At 43.1% G+C, this 22,666-nt stretch overlaps 4 protein-coding genes across 6 annotated transcripts; 3 read left to right on the forward strand and 1 right to left on the reverse strand.

Moving 5' to 3' along the window:
* Nucleotides 1-4,270: 4,270 nt before the first annotated feature.
* Nucleotides 4,271-14,197, reverse strand: trim46a (tripartite motif containing 46a). Its single transcript, XM_030073165.1, has 12 exons — nt 13,946-14,197; nt 12,627-12,885; nt 11,508-11,658; nt 10,354-10,552; nt 10,097-10,243; nt 9,890-9,985; nt 9,489-9,742; nt 9,124-9,245; nt 8,675-9,004; nt 7,505-7,734; nt 7,264-7,331; nt 4,271-6,396 (listed from the first exon to the last, which is right to left on the reverse strand). Exons 1-12 carry the CDS (start codon nt 14,003-14,005, stop codon nt 5,949-5,951), a joined length of 2,364 nt encoding a protein of 787 aa, XP_029929025.1. The 5' UTR covers nt 14,006-14,197; the 3' UTR covers nt 4,271-5,948.
* A 623-nt stretch (nt 14,198-14,820) lies between these two features.
* On the forward strand, nt 14,821-17,227 carry tmem107l (transmembrane protein 107 like). Of its 3 annotated transcripts, XM_030073526.1 has the most exons (6): nt 14,821-14,948; nt 15,208-15,315; nt 15,487-15,554; nt 16,007-16,107; nt 16,537-16,633; nt 16,938-17,227. In XM_030073526.1, exons 2-6 carry the CDS (start codon nt 15,229-15,231, stop codon nt 17,005-17,007), a joined length of 423 nt encoding a protein of 140 aa, XP_029929386.1. In that variant the 5' UTR covers nt 14,821-14,948; nt 15,208-15,228; the 3' UTR covers nt 17,008-17,227. The 3 variants fall into 3 exon arrangements, with proteins under 3 accessions (XP_029929386.1, XP_029929384.1, XP_029929385.1); XM_030073524.1 differs by having other exon boundaries at nt 14,842-15,315; XM_030073525.1 differs by lacking the exon at nt 16,537-16,633 and adding an exon at nt 16,704-16,800 and having other exon boundaries at nt 14,842-15,315.
* A 210-nt stretch (nt 17,228-17,437) lies between these two features.
* krtcap2 (keratinocyte associated protein 2) lies at nt 17,438-19,859 on the forward strand. The gene is made up of 5 exons (XM_030073513.1): nt 17,438-17,570; nt 18,248-18,402; nt 18,651-18,714; nt 19,191-19,257; nt 19,390-19,859. The coding sequence occupies exons 1-5, from the start codon at nt 17,567-17,569 to the stop codon at nt 19,508-19,510; spliced, it is 411 nt and encodes a 136-aa protein (XP_029929373.1). The 5' UTR covers nt 17,438-17,566; the 3' UTR covers nt 19,511-19,859.
* Nucleotides 19,860-20,661: 802 nt separating this feature from the next.
* s100a10b (S100 calcium binding protein A10b) lies at nt 20,662-22,076 on the forward strand. The gene is made up of 3 exons (XM_030072364.1): nt 20,662-20,766; nt 21,518-21,675; nt 21,800-22,076. Exons 2-3 carry the CDS (start codon nt 21,535-21,537, stop codon nt 21,959-21,961), a joined length of 303 nt encoding a protein of 100 aa, XP_029928224.1. The 5' UTR covers nt 20,662-20,766; nt 21,518-21,534; the 3' UTR covers nt 21,962-22,076.
* Nucleotides 22,077-22,666: the final 590 nt, after the last annotated feature.

A 22,666-nucleotide genomic window follows, 5' to 3' on the forward strand; every position in this document is an offset into this window, starting at 1 on the left:
TCATCTCAGTTCCTCTTCATTGTCTTATTTTCTCTTTATCTGCTCCCCTGTCCCGTCTCTCCCTTGTTTCTTCCCCCTCTCACTCCGTTCATCAATCTTGCCTTGTAAAAGTTTAAAAATGACAGCCATAAATGCTTGGTGGTCTCATCGTCCAGCTCCTACACTGATTAAATAGTCATCCAGCTGACTGCCGTGTTTTGTACACTCAGATCAGTTGCAATGATAAGCAGGCCATAAAACTGTCAACCAGTTTTTAAAATATAGTATGTGTGTTTTTCATGGGCAGAGACAGCTAAAAAAAGGAGGGGGGCTGCACATAACCTTTCTCACTGCCCTGGAAAAACAAAACAAAACAAAAAAAACTTTGGCCATCACAGTCTATTGTGGTGCAGAATTTAATTGTGTCACATTTTTTTCTGATGTAATAAGAGTGAGTTCAACTTTGACTAACAGGGTTTTTTGCCGATTGCCAAATCGCTACACTCATAAAAATCACAGACAGACACACCTGACATTTGTACATGTCGCCCCTTGTATGTAAATGCAGTTGGTGTAGGAGGTATTTATAGGCAACAATGTGCACAGAGCAGCAAGTGTCTTTCTATTCCCAGTTTTACCAGCTCGTCCAGGAGCACCAGATTCTCAGGCTTTGTTTTTTTGACTTTGTAATCAGCATTTTCCTCCTCAGGGCCTGGAGGTTGCACAGCTGAGGGGCTCCTACAGGAGCACAATGCAGGTGACAAAATCCCTGCATTCTTTTCTCTCCCTCTCTCTCTCTCTCTCTCTCACACACACACACACACACACTTATGCACACACGTGCATAAATGCAGCCCAATGTTCCACTGTGGCCAGTTGGTGTTGGAAGACCTTTTGGAGGCCTTTCTTTCCCACACGAAACATCTCGTAACATGCCATGCACTGTAGCTATGGCACAAACAGATAAACAAGCAGCCTGCCAGTGTTTCCTAGGAGGGTTTGCGTGTGTCCCATCTCTGTCTTCCAGAATGGTTGCTCCCTCCTCCTTCCTCCTCTCCTCCTCCTCCTCCTGCTGCTGCCCTTAATAATGGGAACAGAGAGTGAAGTGATATGTGGACAGCTAGTCATTAAGCTGTCAGAGAACAGTCCTATGGACCAAAACACTGTCAGCTTGACTGAACATAGACACTTCACCTTTCATATAAATCACTGGTCAGGTATCTCCACTCTGTTTTACCCGCAAAGTATATCAGAGATTCAGTCACCATATGTTTGATACCATTTGATCCTACAACAACAGCATTACAGCAAATGACTGATGTCAAGCACACGTTTCAGTTTAATTTAGTACAGTTAAATGAAGGTCCGTCTCAAACTCGGCATAGCTGATCATGTTCTGCTGGAACATGTGGCACTAATATGATTTAATCATGTATGAATCTGTGCGTTCAACTCACAAACAGCCTGTTGGCCATGGTATTTACGTTTTTGTTATAGGTCTATACATCGTAGAACCATGCAGTGGGCTACAGTTGTTTAAAATATGATTAGCAGACAAACAGGTGGTACAGTCAAGACAACTGTAAAGACTTAATGGATAACTAATGTTTTTCCAGTGTAAGGATGACAGTCTCACATAAATACACAGAGAGCCTGAGGAGCTCTGGTCCTGCTGGAACATGTTTGCTCTCTTTGGCATTCATCCAGAATTTGTGTGTGTGTGTGTGAGTGAGTGTATGTGCAGGGGGGGTTGTGTGTGTGTTTGAATGACAACCATTGAAAGTGGATTTGCATTTGATTGTGTGGGTGTGCATGGGACTCGGTGCAATTCCAAACAAAAATGGCTTTGGTGATGTTCACAAACATCTGCCAGTGATAGAGATCCATTTTGTTTGACAGATTTACAGACACTTTTCTGGAGAAATTGTAGGCTGCAGTTAGAACTTGTAGAGCTGCTAAGGGCCTGTTAAGCTCTGTGAGTGTGTGAGTGTGTGCGTGTGCGCGCGTGCACGCTCGTGTGGATGTGCATGTGTGATGTACAGAGGTGCTGAGGAAAGACAGGAGACACAGCTGTTCAGGGGACTTGGTGCCGGAGCTTGCATTAGCAAACATTTCTCCAGCATCCTGCTCGGTGTGCACATTTGAAAGTTCACTACATCTCATAGCATGTGAGGCTTAGTCTGTGCAGTCCATGGCACTCAGCATTTTTTCAGTTTGCTTAAGACATTTCTCCACTTGAAACAGAGTTTTACTGGCTTCTTAAGTGCTTTCATCTCAGCTTGTGAATGCAAACAGACCTTCCCAGCAGGTGAGTTTAAATTATGGAAAAAAATAGATCTGCCTGTTTACCTTGAAGTATATGAGTTAGGAAATATTTTGAGAAACAACACATTTCATATTCATCTGTATTCATCTTTAAGCACAGGCCTCCAGGAGTTTAATTTACTCTAAGCTCGTTTCTCTTTTATTGGTGCTTGTCTCTGGTGATGAAGTTGGCCAGGTTGATAAACTCCTGCTTATTCAGCTTCCCATCTTCATCTGCATCAGCAGGGAGCATAAACTCCTCCATTAACTCGTCATTCACACTCTACAAAGAAGATAAAGTTTGAGATCGAAAGTTAGTTTGGCACTCTTCACTGGAAACTCAAGGGAATTATGTACCAACACACCAGCCTGCACGTACGCAGATACACACACACACACACTCACACACCTGGATCTGGCTGAACTCTTTGGGGAGGAGTTCCCGCAGCTCATCCTGGGTGAGGTAAACTCCATCTGAGCTGTAGCTGAAAAACACTGCAGCCAGGTTGGGAGCAGAGCCACGAGGAGGTGGGATGATGACTGAGAAAGAGGAAAAGAGAGAGTCCGGGGTGAGAATAGAGAAAGACGGACAGAATATGAAACGGTCTAACCTGGACTATAAGATATAATCATTCCAGACTTGCGACCAGACAAATCAGTGCTGATGTAAGGTGAACCTGTTGCTGACCTTTTTCAGCGAGGACTGAAGAAACCAGAAAAAGGACAGCCAATGACGCCCCCAAGTGGTGGATCCTCATCACTGCAACTCCCTGCAACAGACAGAAGACGCTTTACACAAAGCTCAGCCACCAAAAGTGACATGCCAGCGACAAAACAGGTGGTCAAAACACTTGGCTGTGGTTACACAACATCTATATTTAGCTCTGTTACATTCCAGACAATGTTCCAGTTTGTTGCCTTGTCTGGGTGATGAACTGATAATGACCCTTTATAACAACATGTGCTCCCACTACCTGTTCGACTGGCTCACTTAGTTTCATCATTCACCAACAACCCTTCCACATCTCTACTTGCTTTGTCTAGTTTTCATATATATCTATTTAGTGTTGTGCACCCAATTCATTTTGTTCTTTTCTTTTCTTTTCTTTTCTTTCTTTCATTCTTTTTTTTTTTTTTTTTAATTTTGCCTCTTAATTTTGTCTCTGTTGTGCTCTATCTCAGGCGTCCTAAGGTGTGTCCTGGCTGTGAACAGAATAAGATTATTATATTTAACCCTGTGGCACAAAGGATTCACTCTACCTGTTGTAACAGCTCATGGTAAACACACATTTAAGTGATTAAGGATATGCTTGCGCTTACTCGCATGCTGGCACACACACTCACTCACACACATGCACACACACGCATGCTCATCAAAATACTCCTGACATTCAAACAAGGCAAGAGTCTGTTTTGGTAATCCCTCATCAGAGCATTATTCTTCTATTTACAGTCAATCAAAGTGTGACAGCTTTACAGCACACAACAATTCAACCTGTGTTCACATTTGACAATCAAAAACATGTTTCTTCTCTTTTGCTCCAGGGAAGGAATATGACAGGCCTGATGGCATAAAAAAAAAAATCAAATTAAATAAAAGAATAGAGATGTTTTCTTCTTTGATGTGTTCTGTTAGGGACTTTACAACCAAGAGATAACAACCGGTTTGTTGTAATACCCAGTGTGGGTAGGAATTTAATTAATGACTGACAGAACTAAATCAAGTAAAACAATGTGTCTGTGTCTTACCTGTGCCAGACAAAGCAAGTGATGGTGCTCTGGAGAAAACAAAGTAGGAAGACAGTGTTCCTTTACACCCACCTATGTACATTCAATGACTCTGTGGCAAGAAACAGACGTCACTGCATTCCTTAGATTTTTGTTGAGTTGACAGTCCTTGGTGAAAGCTGAAAACATTATAAGTAAAATCACTTTTTAGTTTATTGTGGACTACTGTGGATTGTTTGATAGAGAAGTCACTCCATACTACAGTTATCAGTCATTTATTGTTTTGTTGTTGTTGTTTTTTCATCGTCATGACATGTTAGAAACATTCTGCCAGCAAGGCAAAGTCTAAATTAGGAGATTCTGTTTTCTGAAATGCTACAGTCTAAAGTCATTCAAGTGCTGCGCTGGGAGGAGTAAGACAAGGAGTCTAGATAGGTCATTCAAGACAGAACAGACACAGAGAAACAGAAAGCATGAAAGTAACAGCCAGAGCTCAACATGATAACCCCAACACACCCACATACGCACACACCACATAATCATAATCATAATCATATATGAAAATACAGTCAGAGCCATCACTTTGTAAATATTACAATATAGAGAATCTCTTGCATTTCAGTCACACAGAATTGGGTTCTTACATTCCCCAAACTCTACGGTAAGTCAACCAACTTAATCAACTACTGTTGGTGACAGTAGCTGACAAAACAAAAACTATAGAAAGCTATAGAAAAAACAGAACTTATCACAGTCAGAGCTCATAAAAGACATAAACAGTACTCTCTTCTCATTATTTGAGCTGGTTTTCTTGTCATCTATAGCCCTGTCCTACTTCAAATCTGATTATTAATATAACTGTGCAACAACACAGCACAAGACTGTACTCACCAAGTATCTACATTCCTATCTTTCTTCAAAATGTAAAACACTGCGCTGTATTTACCTGTTAATAAGTCAGTCAGCCAGCATGATGAGAATATCATTTCTTGGAACCTTTTTTTTTTTCTTTTTTCTTTCTTTTTTTTTTTTTTTTTTTGGTTTGACTTCTGTTGTAATTGGAAGGCATAGAGGCAACTGTGAGCGTGTTTACACAGCCGAAATGCCACCCAAGTCCCTTTGAGATGCAAAACAGCAACTATGATGAGAAATACCAACAGGAAGTGTATAGACACTGAGACATCATCCTGATAGAGCCAGCAGAACTTGACAACTCAACAACCAAAGTGTGTGCACATTCTCCTATTCTGCACTATATACATCATTAACACTTGCGGAGATTACATAGAAAATTAAACCTGAAGATACAAAAGTAAATGTACAGTACATCTGAGGTGCTTTTACATGGAGACAATTGTTTATCTGCATATATGTTAGGTTATAGACCCTAGTTACACTTGACAACGGCATGCAACTTTTGTCATCCAACCGTATCAGAGCAAATCAAACGACAAATGTTAAGGAATGAAAGTCGGGTCAAGATTTTCCCAACATGAAGTGAAGGTGTTCGGCTCACCCTGTCAATAGAATTCTGCATAGTCTGAAATGATTTCAGCCGCAATGTCCATATGAGCATTGTAAAGACGTGGAAAAAGAGAGCAGGGAAAAATAATGCGGTCACAGATTTAATTAAATACAGCCACGGGAGACGTAGATATTTTCAGGCCAAGTGCAGATGCAAAATAAAGAGAATCAGACTTTTTTGATCAGATTTCAAAAATCACATTGAAATGACAAGTGTAACCATGGTCATAATGATAGTTCAATCAAGTGTCAAAGTCTGACAGACATCAAGGCGATTCATAATCAAGATGGAGGGCATAACTGGATCCTCACATTGGTTTGCAGTGATTACAACTCACCTTTAGCTCTATAGACATGAGACAAACTTTAAGCATTGATTGAACTATGCCTTTAACTGCTGCCTCCGTTCCAATTTATTTACCAAGGTTAGTTGCACGTGACTGGATGGTTACCCTCCTTGGAGGCGGCTCCTCTATGCTGCGATTAGCAACTAGATCCTGCAGTTGCAGGGCCCCTCCGCCAATGAAACAGAAGGCTGGGCAGACAGGGGCAGAGCAATCCACATGTCCCTCCCACAGGACACGCAGAGAGTGGGCGTCGTAGAAAGTGACCCGTCCTTTGTCAAAGTCCAGACAGACTCCCAGCCGGGGCGGCAGAGGGGCGGTGTGCGGGTTCGGCAGGTTGGCATGGCCACTGTAGTGGGAGTTTGCCGCTCCATGGCTCTGGCTGTGCCCCTGGCTCTGACTTTGACCGTGTCCTTTGGGGAGCAGGATCTTGCCCATACCCATAGTGAGGAAGCAGAAGGGAGGGGAGTCCTGGCCATCCTCTGCTCCGCTGTCATGGCCGCTGTCTGGATCACACCTGAGGAGAGAGAGAGAGAGAAGCGATGAGAAGAAAGCAAGAGGGAGGAGGAAAACACATGCCATCGACATAATGTATGAATTGGACATGTTTAAAACAAAATTAATTATAAAATAAACTTGAACAAATTACATAATATACTTGCCTATTATACCCCATTATATAATACATAAAATACATAATAATATATAATATATACTATATTTTACAGTTTGGCTCCAAAATTAGTTAAACTATGTGACATTATCATTTGCATTATGAGTTTGTACTGAAGTTAGTGGTTATCTTAACATTATTACTTATATAAAATCTCATTTCTTGAGGGCAGAATTGATGGATTTCAGGTTGTAAATGTTTTCCAAAATGGATATATATCATTTTAGAATTAAACACTTCATTCACATATGATTCAACAGATGTCCATACACCAAGTACACTACACACCATTTCAGTATACAATATGCGCTATATGTAGAAGATGTAAAATACTTTGCAGTTCTGCCATCCCAGTCTCAGCTAAAATGACATACACTATCTGTTTTACTCCAGTGCTTGATTCCTGTGTTTAAGCTAAAATAATAATAATAATAATGATAACAGTATTTTATTTTAGTATTTTATTTTATTCAATTAGGCTGTTGTAATTGATTCTAGGAAGCTGTTGCCTTTCTCCTTCTTTGTGGGACCTTTTCTACACTCAGCGGTAATGTTGGATACCATTCATGTTTGACTTTCTGTAGCAGGATATTTAAGATATTTAAGAAATAGCTATCGCTCATTTAACCAAAACTATTCTTAAATGATCAGTAACGATGATAATCAAACTGCTGAAGAGATGAGATTTAAGATACTTGGGGAGATATTTACCGAGGGCTGGCCATGTCCTGTGGGAGGTGGAACCACTCCTGTAGTTTTGCCTCCTGTCCCACCCCCACCTGAGAGAGAGAGAGAGAGAGAGGGAGAGAGAGAGAGAGAGAGAGAGAGAGAGAGAGAGAGAGAGAGAGAGATTCAGTCATGTCTGTCATTTCGAGGGCAATTTGTTGGGCAGCGCTCCTTCCATACACACATTACATTGCCAAGTCATGAGACCTATGGGCATGCGCCTCACCTTGACCAGGTAGGAACCAGGCTCCACAGAGCATGCCCAGTAGTGTCTGCCTTGAGTGATGGCCAAGTCTGCCACCAGCAGGTCGGATGTCAAGTGGCAGGAGGTGAGCGTGCGGTCGGCGGCCTGCAGGAGGGAGAGGCCTGGCACACTGCGGGCGTAGGTCTGGCCTTTACCCAGCGCCAGCCTGTCGGCATGCAACCCCCAGCGAGAATCCAGGGAGAAACTCAGCACTGGGAGGAGGGGAAGGGAGGCATAAGGAGGGGTAAGCACAGAGAGAGGCGGCAAGGGAAGTCAACGTAGGGAGGTCAGTAGGGAAGAGTCAGACTACAGAGAGTCTGAATTCATTGGGAAAAGAGTTTCAAAGGACTGGGAGCAGAGAGCAGAATAAGCAGCAGATCAAGAGAAAAGGTGTATTCAAGAGGAAAGGCAGAATAACACCCAATGAAGTGCTGGTGTAGAGGAGAGAGAAATGTTGAGACAGGTTATTCCTATCAAGAGAGCACTTACAGGAGGGAGACTTTAACAATAAAAGTAAGTAGGGCTGACTACATGGTGGCCTCCACTCAGTCTAACCACCAGTCTTTTAAACTGATCAAATATTTAACTTATTATTAATGTATGTATGTCATGACTGTATGCAAAAATAGTAAAAATATGAAATAAAAAATAAAAAAAGATTCTTTTGAGAAAAGAGAAGTGTCTGAGTGGGATGGAACTTGGATGCGCAACAGATGGAGAAGGTTCGGTGCACGGGCTAAAACAAACAAACATGAGGGAACTGAAGCAAAAAGGGATGGAGAGAAAAGATATCAAAATTAGTTCATCACATGAAAAATGACAACTGTGCAAAAATATCCACCATGACAATCCCTTCAATCTAAGACTGGGTTTTTATAATGTATTATTCCTAAAGTAAACATTCAGTTTCATTTGTTTCACGTGAAAATTTGCCATTTTCTTGATCTTAGTGAAGTGACCTGCCTTATTAGACCTTGTTAAGCTACATACACAGTATTTCATTTAGCAAGAGAAACTACATGGGAAATAAATAAGTAGAACTCAGAATAAGATCAAATTGTTAAGATGGACATTTTTGCAGTGAATGAAATGCTACCTCAAATAACAAACCATGTGTCTAACATTTGTATGACTCATTGATGTGTATCTCACCTGGTGCCGGTGGAGTGTGGAGGTAAACCTCTTCACTGTATTCTCCAAACCCAGCCTTGTTGCAGCCTCTCACCCTAAGCACATAAACACTGTCCATCTCCAGCCTGTCAATCACAGCATTGGTCCCTCCCACGTCATCTACACGCAGCCAGTCCATTCTGGCATTAGGGGATCTGGTTCCACCCCACATGGCTCCAATCACGCCCGTTCGCCTTTGGTACTCAACAGAGAAGTGCCAGGCTGGGGCCGAGTCCTGAGGGAGGCGCCAGCACAGAAACAGCTGGTCATACGCTAGTGTCTTCTGAGTGTCAATTACAGGAGCCAGTGGGGCTGCGGGGAAGTAAGCAGGCAAAAGAGATTAAATGACACGTTAAATGTCTTTAAGGCACAGCAAAATTTTTACTCCACTTCTTTCATGTCATAGAAGCAAAGGCGGCCAAACAACCCACCACGTATGAACTCCAAACTGCTGACGAGCTTCAGTTCCTTGGATGCATCCAGCTGAAAGTGTCTGAAGGAGGGATCAGCGGAGAGAGAGAAACACTGGAGGTTTTCAATGGCCTTCACCAACCTGGAGGGAGAGAGAATTCATATTATCTTAGACTGATATATTTGCATGGTGATAAAACATGATGTAAAACAACAATGATTGAAAAATGCAGAGAGATTCAATTACAAATGTGTACAAATGAAACAGAGACAACTCTAGATCAACAAAAATCAGAGCAAAAGGAGAGATGTTGGTGAGCTGAATCTAACCAGTTCCCCCTAAATTCACCAGCTAAACGTGTGGTGGTGTGTTTGCCGGAGCTACCTGTTGTGAGTGACTCTGGCGGCTTGTACGAAGCAGGGTGCATCGGTCTCTTTGAGAAGCTCCTGCGTGTACGCCATCAGGCCTGCATGCTCCAACAGCCCTCTCCTCTCTGTCACCTGGGCAGACAGGGCCTCCCACGTCCTGCTGCGGGCCCCCTCCAGCGCCAGAGCCAGGGCCCCCTGACGCTCTGCCAACGCTGACCCCAGCTCCCGGATGCAGTGAGTCAGCTGCTCCTGAGCCACTGCACTGTTCACCTACAGAGGGAGAGAGAGGGAGGGAAAGATTATTTCTGTTGAAGGACAGAGACAATAATAGATTAAAAAAGGAAACAAACACGCAGAAGTATGAGGATACTTTGATAAAGCACAGAGAGAGAATAAAGTGGGACAAAGATGGTTCACCTCCATCTGGCTGATGGTGCTTTCCAGATCACTGATCTGGTTCTGTACTGTCTCCTGATTGGCCAGGATGTAGTTGATCTCTTTGATGATCTTGTCCTACAGTACCAACAAAGTTTAAGTTATAAGATTGCTGACATCAAAGACACAGCCCAAACAGATTAAAAAGACAGCCTGTCTGACTACCTGAGGCTCAGGGCTGGTACCCACCTTGAGTGCCTGGTAGGCTTGTGCTATAGGTAACACTTTGTGACCGTGGTGGACACGACGGAGCTTACAAAGTGGGCACAGCAGCTTGTGGCAGTTACGGCAGAACCATAGCAATCTCTCCTGTTCGTGCTCTGTGCAAGTTAGGACCTGCAGGCCAAAAAAAAAAAAAAAAAAGAAGTAAGACATAATGAAACCAGCAAAGAAGCTATATGACGCACACAAATGCCCACAAATACCAAATATAAACACAGGTGAACCTTTGGCCTGAAGTTGTTGGTGGGTAGAATGTGCTCATGCTGGGCTCGCGGGGTTCCCCAGGGATGGTAAAGTTTGAAACACTCGTTGCAGAAGTTGGACTTGCAGTCAGCACAGCCCTTTGTGGCCTCCAGAGACTGAGGCGGCTTGCAGAAACCGCACATGATGGCCACATTGCCAAGACTCACTGTGTGCCTGTATCTGGAGGGCGGACGAAGGGAAGAGACATGGAGAAGAGAGAAAGAGAGAAAGAGTTAGGATGAGGAATAGCTCATTTGTGTCTATCCTGCTCCCTTTTCAGTAGTTGTGAGACTAACTCTTTAACTTCCTGACCTGGATACATCACCAGCAGCTGCCTGTGTTAGTGCATCCTGAGCAGTAAAACATGCATCGTCACACTTTCCTGACCAACACAACCACTGCCTAGGGAGGGAGCAGCTGCACCCATCAAACTGCTGCGTGTGAAACTGGGAAACTGCCTATCCCCAGAACACTCTCTCTCTCTCTCTCTCTCTCTCTCTCTCTCTCTCTCTCTCTGATATCATCTCACAACAACCCACTCCCTGCCACTCCCTCTGCTTTACTGCATCCCCACACTCTTTTTCAAAGTATCCTCTCTCTCACTTTGATCTTCTATTTCTATCTTCTATTTGAGAGAAAGGCATATTCTTTCTGATCAGTGTGTGAAAGAGGGTTAAGATGTATTTTCTCTCAGAGCTCCTTCACTGTAATGCTGATAAAATGTAACTATTTCATCACTGCTGCTCTACACTGACATTTTGAGCTGTCTTTGCAATCTGCTCAAAGGCTTTGCCTTACATCAGGAGTGGAGGAGGGATTCTTGAAACTCCTTCCAGCAAATGATTTCCTGTCTCATTTATAAAGCAGTATTGACTATCCTCCTCATTCACTGCCTCTTTTAATTTCCTGCAGGACTGGTTAAAGGGATTGTTTTTTCTCGGTGATGTATAGAAGCAACCCAAATCCCTGATTTCTTCTTTTCTGATCTCTCATGGTAATAAGTTCATGACCGGACATAAGAAGAAAACCACAACACGCCACAGGTCGCTATGCATGATTGTGCCTGTGCCTGCATCTCTGTGTGGATGTTCCTGAGTGTGTGTGTGTGTGTGTGTGTGTCTGTTTGTGTGCATGCCTCTCAACAATGCGCTCCAGAGTGAGGTTGCGGAGGCACTCGGTCAATCCTCTCTCTCCCAGCTCCACGTCCTGCTGACAGGAAGGACATGGGAACAGCATGGGGGGAGGGGCCACTTCCTTACGTCTCCGTCCTGGGTACGTTCCGCACACTGAGAGAAGGACACAGGGGTAGAGGAGTTGCGGGATGGACGATGAGAGAGGAATGGATCACAGTGAAAGGGTAAAAAATGATTAAGGCGGTAAAAGATTTTGTATGGGGATGAGAGACAGGGAAAACAAGGGAAGTGGTGGAGAAATTTATGAGAAAAGGTCAAAAGAGGTGGATTCTTCACCTTGACGTAAAGCCTTATGATAAATAGAGAAAGGGAAAGTAAGACGGCTGTTTACTGTAGAAGAAATGCTATTTGCTTACACACACACTCTGAAAGCACACCTGCTCAAGACATCCTCACCTCCTTTTCCGACACATTTCGTTTCTCTCCGTCTGTCTCCCTCGCTCTACATACGTTTAAATAAGTCATGAGAAGAATAAATAATGCCATGAATGTAAAAGGACACACTGATGTGTCAGCCATATCAGTGGTTTTCAAAGGGAGGTCCAATGACAACCAAGAGTCCTTGACAGGCTGCCAAGGGGTCTTCAGTAAAATTAGGAATAGTTTGCTTTCACAGTTATTGACAAGAAATTGTGGCAATCCAAAAATAACACAAGTTATTATTTTAAGATTATGTTTTAAACCCACCATTTTGAATCTATTTGTCCGGGTTCAACAATGACATCTAAACAATTCATTTCTTAGCACAAAATATCTTTTCATACCAGGCTCCCTATAACAAAATCACTTAAAATAGAGGTCTGTGGACAATGATGTCATATCAGCTCATCGTCTTTGTATTTTTAGATGATGATGTCACTCTTGATAACCCTGCAGTCATCTGCTTGGAGGCTGATATCATTCAGTTTTTCATCTGCAACCACATACAAACGAATACACTTGCAAACTGTATCCCCAATGCAACCATAACCCTACTCTATTATAACCACTTGCAACTGTAAACTATCCCACACACACATACGCACGTACATAAACACACACCACCTACTCCACACATCCACCTGTTCTGAGGACCCGCTCCAGGCGGTCCGGGGTCCTGGGTGTGGGTCTGCGTGCCTGCCGGGGGGAGCGTGTGTTGGGGGTGGAGGCCGGTGAGTTGGGCTCTGGAGGGAGGTCTGGAGGAGGATAGCCTCTCTGCACCAACACCTCGGCCGCACACAGCAGACACACACTATGCTGGCATGGCAGGAGGATGGGCTGCTTCACCATCTCGTCACACACTGGGCAATGCAGCTCCTGCTCCATACTCTTCATGTTGGACTGGAGGAGAGGAGAGGAGATAAAACACAAGTGTTGTTGGAGGAGGGGGTTAAAGTAGAACTGAGAGCAGCCAGATCAGATAAAGGCTGAGTCACCAGAAGAAGTAAGACTCAGATGCTCTCCCTTTACATTCAACACAGCATCCTATGTACTCAAAAAAAAAAAAAAAAAAAAAATGTGGAGGAGAGAGACAGCAAACCTGTGTAGGCGTAGAGAGTCAGAAATGGAGAAAGTGGAAAGATTCTGGTTAAGTATTGATGTTGGGCATATAGAAGGGGCAGATGTGTGTGTGTTGGGGGTATAAATAGCCTTTGCTGACTTCAGGCACTAGCTAGTCTCCTACAATATGAATGGAGTCTTGTAGCTTCACCTTTTTCTTCTGCCTGTCAGAAATAATGATGATACAGAATTGGCTCATCAAGCTCAGAAGTAGACTAGGCCTTGGTCAGTGAGTGCAAGGCCGAAACCAGGAGAAAGCATATACATATCAAAATGCTCAAAAAGTATAAGGCTTCCGTTTTTCTGCACAGTGCAAAGCGGTGTGCCCCGGTTTTACACATGCTTTGCTTTTCCAGGCCGTATTCCAGCCCTGCAGCTGCCAGGCGCTGCATCCCGTTTCTATGACAACGCGCATCATCTCTGCCCTCTTATCTTGAGCGGCCTTTAAGCAAGCTTTTGAAGCAACTGTTTGTCTACATATTTTTGCTTGAGTAAGCTGTAAGCGCATGAGAATATCCCCATTGCCGGGGTTTGCATCTTGCACGTAGCCTCTCTATTCATCGGTGGCCTTGCCTTCGTGTTTCCATCCACGGCGCTGGAGCTGTGCCAAAAAGCGAACCATTCCTCTTTAATTCTGGAGATGCCAAAAATTGTTTCTCATGCCTCATATTCCTGGATGGCACAGCCACCCTTGTGTGGAGCGAGATCGCAGAGAAATGCTGCAAAATCCGGGATGAAATGAAAGGGGGTGAAAAACACCAACCGGTAATCTAGATTAAAAATAAGAACAGGCAAAAAAATATCGAATGAAATAATGAAATACCACGAGCATCACACTTACACTGATGCGAACCAGCGCGTCCATGATCGAGGTAAAGGTTTGTAACTCCGCTTCTGCCATGCCTGTACAATGTCTGTGACTGTGCGTGTCTCGGCGAGAGGATGACTAAATCCGTTCCCGGGAAAGCCAGTGATCCAGGTGAAGCAAGCGAGCCCCGGCCTGAACGGCGAACAGCTCGACAGATCTGGTCTAATTGATTTGGTGTGCTGACTATGAGCAGTGGCGCACACACTGTTCTGTTTGCTCCTCTCGCAGGGGGCTCACTCATTGTAGGGACAGGTTGGGAGGGGGGTTTGGAAGTGTCTGGCTGGTAGCGCAGCCGCATTGCCCTGACAAAAAAAAAAAAAAAAAAAAAAAAAAAAAATCACTATTTTTTTTTTTTTTTTTCTATATTTTAATGTATTTTGTTTTGGCCAATAGGTCTACCTGTGATGTTCACCAGTGGCTTTCCTTTACAGTACCACTATCAAACTGTATCACTAGTATATCATTATACCTATAATATTTTAAATATTGTAGCATATGCACTGTTTTGCTGTGTTTATTCCTGTAGGCTAACTCTTGTTAGTGAGGGTAATTTCTACATATTGCAAAAATGAGGCATTCATTTTTGCAACACATATTTGATTCATTTGTCATCCTACTTCCGTATTATTATGTGTTTTAGGGTTGGGGGGGTCGAGGATCGTCCGTGTGACACGTGTAGCCTAGGTGCAGTGTAATCTGTACGTGTCATGGGTATAATGTAAGCCTATTGTGTGCAAAAAAAAATAAATAAATAATATTTGTAGCCCAGTTAACCATCTGGCCGCTAGATGGCAGCATTATGTAAGAAAGGCAAGAAGCATTGCGATGTAGGAACCTTTGTTTCTGGTTGTTGATTGAACCGGTCAGTAATAAGGAATGCACATCGCATGCAGTTGTTGTGGCAACCGTCTTCATTAGCAACAACAAGGGAATTAAAGGATAACTTAATCATTATCTGCGCTGCTCGCTGTGATTGGTAATCCATATTTAGCTGAGGCAACGTGACATTAAGCTAGCTGTTAGCTTCCACCTGTGATCCGTTTGATTAGCTTAGCTTCACTGTGTTCGTGTTACTAGCGCTTTAGCGTTAGCATCAGTATTAACGATCATAAACACTGAAGTAACAGCTGATGATGTTACCAATATATTTAGGGTTACTAGTCGTTTATCGGGACTAATGCTGCTAGCAGACCGTACATTCAGTGAACCATACTGCCGTTTTCCCGTTGTGTTAGCTAACCTAAAGAGCTAAAGAGATGTCTGCCGTCAGCAGCCTCGTCCCTGCACGATTCCTCACCATCACAGCTCACCTCGTCATCGTGATCACCATCTTTTGGTCGAGGGTGAGTGAGCCTGATCATTTCCACCTGCTGTAATGTGTAATAACTTCACGCTAAGTGTCCTACACCATCGCCCACATCGCTTCTCATTTCACCACTAGCCTCAGTTTATATTTTCTGTTTATGTTATTTTTCATGTAGTCCGTTGAGTCGCTATTAATGTTTGTTTCACAGGAATATAATGTGAAGGCCTGCCTGCCTCTGGAGTTCACACAGGAGCAGTACGACATTGAAGACAGAAGGCAAGAGGCTCTCTCTCTCTCTCTCTCTCTCTCTCTCTCTCTCTCTCTCTCTCTCACTCTCTCACTCACTCACTCACTCACTCACTCACTCATTCTCTTTCTTTCTTTCTTTCTCTTTTTCTCTTTCTCTCTCAAACACACTTTCTTTCGTTCTTTCTTTCTTTCTTTCTTTCTTTCTTTCTTTCTTTCTCTCTCTCTTTTCCAGTTCAGTTCATACGTCATTGGCATGACATATGGCGTTTTGTACATGAAAAATAAATAATAATAGTCATAGTAACAACAACAACAGCAATATGAGCAGTTGCAGTAGTTCAATATACAGTGTATAAGTAATATATAGTAATATACAATGAGGTAATAATCTGGGAAGAGTATTACCTCTTTCTCTCTCTCTCTCTCTCACACACACACACACACACACACACTCAGTAATGTGCGTGTCTGTATCTCAGGTTGGTGGTGGCACTGGCAGTCACCCTCGGTCTGTTTGCTGTGGAGCTGGCCGGCTTCTTCTCAGGAGTGTCCATGTTCAACTGCAGCCAGGGCCTCCTCTGTATCCTTTACATCACTGTGTTGCTCCGACTCATTGATTTAGACACCGATATACAAGTTACCAAAAGCAAATGCAGACACACTTCTGGATCTCAACAGTAAAGGTTGATATCAGCTGCCCTACAGCTGTGATTGTGGTGTTTATGGGAGATGTTTCAGCAGAAAAATGCCACACAGAAAACACAGCTGCCGTTTTCATCAGCAATGTAATGCTTCCCACAACAAAGAATGGGAGCTATGAAGCCATTTCTGTCTCTAAATGACAAGCCGGTGTATTCATCCCAGTAAAGTGTCACTTGGAAATCCAGCTAAAGATATCTACTCACTTATTAGTTTGAAAATAAAGCAGCACTGTACAGAAATGAGAGTTTATTAGGAGTGAAGGTTTGATCTGGACTTTGGTGATTCCATGACTCTCCGTCCACCATAGCCACAGCAGCCCATGCCAGTGCCTCAGTGGCTCTGCTTTTCTTTCTTTTTGAGCAATGGGAGTGTGACATCTACTGGTGGATCTTTGTCACCTGCAGGTCAGTGCATTCACGTGTATGCATTCCTCCAAAACGTTTTATTTTTTTCCCTGACAGACGTTTCACCCAGCACTGGCTGTCCACTGCAGCGCATCAGTCTCCTTGTCTTTCTATGTATTTCAGAAGTGGGAATGCTGGACGTATTGGGTTATTTTTGCCTTCTGCAGGTTTGTGTGCGAGAGTGTGTGTGTCAGTCACAGAGAAGACAAGAATGCAAGCTCAAACGAGTAAGGGCATGTACCTGTGTATGTACAACGGCTGTGAGGGTCTTACATGTTCTCTCTGTGTGTTTCTCTCCCTTCAGTGTGCTCCCTGCATTCGTGGAGTTTCTTCTCTTTATTGCCGTGTTTGGACTTAAGAAAAAGCCACTATGAGACAGACTGAAAACTGGTGCCAATGAATGGAATGACCTACATGCTGCCCTACATAGATTACAAACTGTCTGCTGTAACAACAACAACAACAACAACAACAGAGGTCCTTACTGGGAACACAAAGTCAAGATGGTTTCATAGCCTAAAGATTTGTTTTTGTCTGTGTTTTTTTTTACCTTTAACAATATGAATGGATGCATTAAAATTATTTGTGTTATAACTTGTGATTTTCTGTTATTCATTCTTGAGCATTTTGTACAAATTCTCTCTTAAGGTGGTGTGTGTGTGTGTGTGTGTGTGTGTGTGTGTGTGTGTGTGTGTGTGTGTGTGTGTGTGTGTGTGTGTGTGTGTGTGTGTGTGTGTGTGTGTGTGTGTGTGTGTGTGTGTGTGTGCGCGCGCGCGTTCTCGTTTGCGCTCTGACTCCGCCTCCTGGTGCCACCTGCTATTCGGTCCGGGTGGTGAAGTTGTAAGTTCCTGGAACCCAGCGACTCACCGGCTCAACCAAGTGGAACGTGATTTCTTTAAATTGCAACAGAGATTACCTAATTAACGACACGTTATGGGTATGTATCGTATGATTACTGCATCTTTTAGGTCATCTTACAAGGCAAAGCTGGAGGTTGCAATAAAATACTGTAACAACCATTCAAAATCGTCCTAGCCGGCAATTCGAGTTAGCTAGCTAATGTTTGAAAATGCATCGGTTAACTGATTGCTGTCGACCGTCACACTTAAGTGTTTTATCACTTATGCAGCACGTAGATTGTGAGCTGAAACTAGTTGGGTTTACTGTGTTTGTGAGGCTGGGCCGTCAAACATGCTGAATTGTGTCGCTGCTAGCAAAGCTAACGTCAGCTGTAGCTAGGACGGAAGCGTTTACGTGCGTACACTGACGTGGCGCTGCGTTAGCCTAGCAAGCTAAACTGATATCAGTCGAGAAAAATAAAATAAAACATTACAAAGAGATCACTTACTTGATGTTGCCATGCAGCGAAAAATCTTTCTATTAACGACTCGTGTCCACTTTTAATGCTCAGTATCTCAGACATGCCCCCTTTTTTAAAGCCAGTTGCTCCTGTCTAGCCTGCACTTTGTTGGCCCAGATTATTATTATTTCTGGCACAGACCAGTAGATTTCCTACTAAACACTAACTTGCCTTTTCAGTTATATCATGTTCACTTGTTGATACCTCTATACTAGCCTGAGGTGTCCCTCCTCATCACATTTTGTACTTTACAGCGGTGAACACAGGCACATCCCTGGTGCTGTCCAGCCTGCTGTCCGTGCTGGTGTTTGCTGGGATGCAGATGTTCAGTAAACAGCTGGGCTCCACTGAGTGGCTCACCATCCTGGGAGGCTTCCTCGGCTCCGTCCTCTTCATCTGCTCTCTCACTGTATCCTTTTATTGCAGCAGCAGCATGGACTGATTGAACTGTTTAACCTGCGTTGCTGATTGTGACAATAAAGTTCTTCATTTGTTTCCCTCAGCAGTCTTATTATAATCTTTGCTTTGACAGTTTTATTATCTGTTGCAGTGACGCATTTGCAATTAAAGCCAAAGCACCATAGCACCTTTGTAGCATTTATGTGATTTATGTTTGCAGCATCATGAAGGAGCTACCCACCTTAACTCTGTTTACAGGCGTTCAATAACCTTGAAAACCTTGTTTTCGGGAAGGGATTCCAAGCCAAGATATTCCCAGAGAGTAAGTGTCGATAGTCTGGACATGTAATGAAGTCAGTCTATAGGCCAGTATGTTGTGTAACTGTTAAATATTTTTCCCATGATATGGTGAGTAGAGTGTCCCCTGGGTACTTATTTTTATTTGTCCTGTTTTTGTATCTATGACTACCCCTACATGCCATGGTTAATAACCAATAATCAGAGGTCTTGTGTACACAAATAAACAGACTATTCTGAATATTGCTTGTGTCCACCTCAGTAGCCAGCAGTAACTGGAATAAGGTTTTGTCAATGCCTTAGCATATTTAAGCTATCATATTCTGGTTTCTTCTCATCATCATGGGTGTTCCTCAGTTTGATTTTAAAGAAGATAATGGTTGCATGTACAGTCTCATTAATGGTAGCATCTTAAAGATTTAAGGGATGTGTCTGTGCAGTTAGTTACCTTGTTTGCTTTATCTCACTCCTCATGTATGTTTACTTCCATTTGTCTTCCAGTCTTGTTGTGCCTGTGCCTCTCACTGTTTGCCTCGGGCTTGGTGCACCGTGTGTGTGTCACCACGTGGTGAGTAAAATTACCTGTGCAGATCAGAAACAACCAGTTTCAGCTTCATATCGCAAAATTAGAAGAATTTTTACTCACTAACTGTCTTGTCTTTTGTCCCCCCCACCCCCCACCCCCCACCCCCTTGTCCAGTCTGATATTCTCCCTCTTCGCTCTGTACTACATCAACAAAGTATCTGCTGCCCTCTACCAAGCAGCTGTTCCCTCAGTAACACCAGCCAAGGCAACCAGCAAGGGCAAGAGGAAGAACTGAGCAATCACGCCCATCACAGCTGGATTCAGTCTGCCAGTGCTGCTGATGATCAGTGCCTGCCAACACAGTTACTCAAGTGTTTCGTAAAACACAATCACTCACATTCATGTCAACAGATGGATCATCCTTTTGCTGTATTATTGTATTTGTTTCAGAGTAATTCTTCCAAATGTAATAGTGCAGTGACCCCGATACACCCTAAACCTTGAAGATTTCACTTGTTACCCCCCTGACTGTGGTCATCTCAAACATGGAAGCACAGAGAAATTTTCATCCGAGGTTGAAAGACTTAAAAAAAAAAAAAAAAAAAAGCCTGGCTGACATCGTTGTCAACATTCCTTCCATGGGGCAGAGCTCAGCACTTGTTTCTAACTGGTTGTACAGAGAATCATGCATCTCCTCAGTTTTTTTTTTTTTTCTCTGATACAGTCATCAGGACATGAGCACTGCTTTTTTTGATTATATTGAAATGAATTTGTAATTAAAACTTTTTTTTCAAAGACTTTGAATGTGTTCCTCATTCGATGTACACATGTAGACTCTTATATATATGTTGATGTGGCAGCAGCCTATAGGTTTAAGAGGCAGAGCTGCTATTGGAGGACCACCAGTTAAATGTCCAGGACCAATGGGGAAAAAATGAGGGTGGAGACCAAGCAAGTACCTCCTTTCCCATAAGAGCTGAGGTGGAGGTGGTCTCAAATTAACCATCCCTGCTCTGCTTGAGCTTCTGTATGATGATACGCAGGAGTAATGGACTGGTTGTGCCGGATCCCCAGGGCAATGACCCCTCCTTTGATAAATAAAGATCCAAGACAAAGTTCAGAAGAGAAAAATTATACCACATGCCGTAAACTTCCACATTCATTGACATTTTTTAAATTTATAAGTAGACCTCATGTAGCTCTCAACAAAGTTAAATCGGAGGCTGGGAACCTACATAAACTGAAATTCATGTTCTGCCATTCAGTATCTGTGGCAACCTCTGTGCGACTTTCATAATATTTAGGTCGACTGTAGTACTTCGGTTGATAAACGTCTTCGACAGAGACAATATTTACACATGTAATACTCCTTTTACTCCAGTATTTGCACCTCTCTCTCTCTCTCTCTCTCTCTCTCTCTCACCCTCTCTCTCTCTCCCCTCCTCTCTCATCACATGGGCGTTGCCTCCTAGACTATAAATTGTTGAATAAACTTTTCCCAGTCTTCGCGATCTTCTCTGAGTCCACACTTTTCTACTCAGCCCTCCTCTGGTAAGTTCTTCAGGTGTGAATAATCTTATACCAGTTGTCCTTTTCCGTTTTATTTCTTCACACTGCGTGTTTAGGGGCAATGGCCTCAATGCGCTCGGAGTTATTTGGTTTATTATAAGGACTGTTATATGAGTTTGATTCTTCACGTGTGTCTGAGACGACTTCGATTGATGCGTTGGGCCTAACTTGCATAAGATCCTCTCTTAAAGACACTTTTCTGTAAGGTTTATGTGTAGGTTAGACTTTGTTAAGTGTGATGACTTCCACAAGTCTCGGTGGGCTTGGACATTTTTGGAGCATTACGCGTATCTTTCTCTCCTTTCGGTCAAGTTGAGACTGGCTCCATTTGCTGACGCTGACATAAGGTTCAACTTGATTCCAGTTTCTCTGTGAGCTAGGTCAGTTTTTCACTTCAGTTCTCATCACAAAAAAAAAAAAAAAAAAAAAAAAAAAATACATGGAAGGAAAAGGCGGAGACAACGTGAAAGCCATGAGATAAGGAGAGCAGTTTGTGTGCCAGAAAAAAGAACTGCCTAATATCCAAAGAATTTGATCTGAGTGCCAGTGAAACCAACACCCATGTCCTGTGAAATATAACATCTGGATGAAACACCACATTGTGGAAAAATGAGCTATAGGCCTATTGCAGCTTGTATAATGCAAAATTGTGTGGTCAAGTTTGAGTGAAGTTTGTAATTCAGCATAAAAGACCCACCAAACCACCAGTATTTAGAGGCTACTTCTCTTTCAGCAAACGTGTCTGCAGCCATGCCTTCTGACCTGGAGACAAGCATTGAGAACATGATTATGGTGTTCCACCGCTACGCTGAAGAAGATGGTGACAAAAACACCCTGACCAAAAAGGAGCTGAAAAAACTCCTGGAGATGGAGCTGTCCTCCTTCCTTAAGGTATAGATCTACTTTTCCTCTCTCATCCAGTTACAGTATGCTGTGTCACCACCCACCACGCAGCCTCCACCCATACATATTTCTGCAACGCCTAACTCCATATACCATTATATCTGCCTTTCAGAGCCAGAAAGACACAGAGACAGTGAATAAGATAATGAAGGACCTGGATTCAAACAAAGATGGCAAGGTGGATTTTGAAGAATTTGTGCCCCTGGTCGTTGGCCTCTCGATTGCCTGTGAGCAGATGTACAAGTTCCACAAGCAGAAGCCCACCAAGAAGTGAAGGACACATCCCAAGGACATAATGAGATTTGCTTGGTTAATTTTTTAGGATAAGAATGTATTGGTGAACATGTACTGTTTGAACACAAGTAAACACTGAATTTGACAACCTTTAAGTACTGTGTCTGTAAATGTTTTTGTGCTTATTATAATATTTTGGCTTTTTTTTAAAAATACAAAATACTAAACATAATTACTTGGTGTAGACTATGTCATCCATTTGTTATCTTTAAAACACCTGGCACCATTTTAGTTAAGAAAAGCGCCAGCAAATCCTGTAGAACGCCTCTAGATATGTCAAGAGTGCACTGATGGGTACACATCTGATGCACATTTCATCCACAAATCTTCTCAGAATCTACCACTGAGCCAGTATTTTTCATCCCATACATCTTTCAGAGAGGCTCACTCCCATCTATAAACTATTTCATATGAGAATGCGCTTCCAGATGTGTGTTTGTGTGTGTGTGTGTGTGTGTGTGTGTGTGTGTGTGTGTGTGCGCGCGCGCACCACAACTAGGCCTAAACTCAGTTGCACCACACATGCTTGTATGAGCTCTGTAATAATTCCAAGTAAGCATTCTTACAAATGCTCTACTACTGGCTGACTTAGTCAGCAAATGCCAGCAGCAAATCAGGGCCAGATTTGATGGGAGTTATGAAGGTTATTGGTTTCTGGAGGAGGTATTTCTCCCATGGACCCCCT

The sequence above is a fragment of the Myripristis murdjan genome, chromosome 16, assembly GCF_902150065.1.
Source record: "Myripristis murdjan chromosome 16, fMyrMur1.1, whole genome shotgun sequence".
In the NCBI taxonomy this organism is placed as follows: domain Eukaryota; kingdom Metazoa; phylum Chordata; class Actinopteri; order Holocentriformes; family Holocentridae; genus Myripristis; species Myripristis murdjan.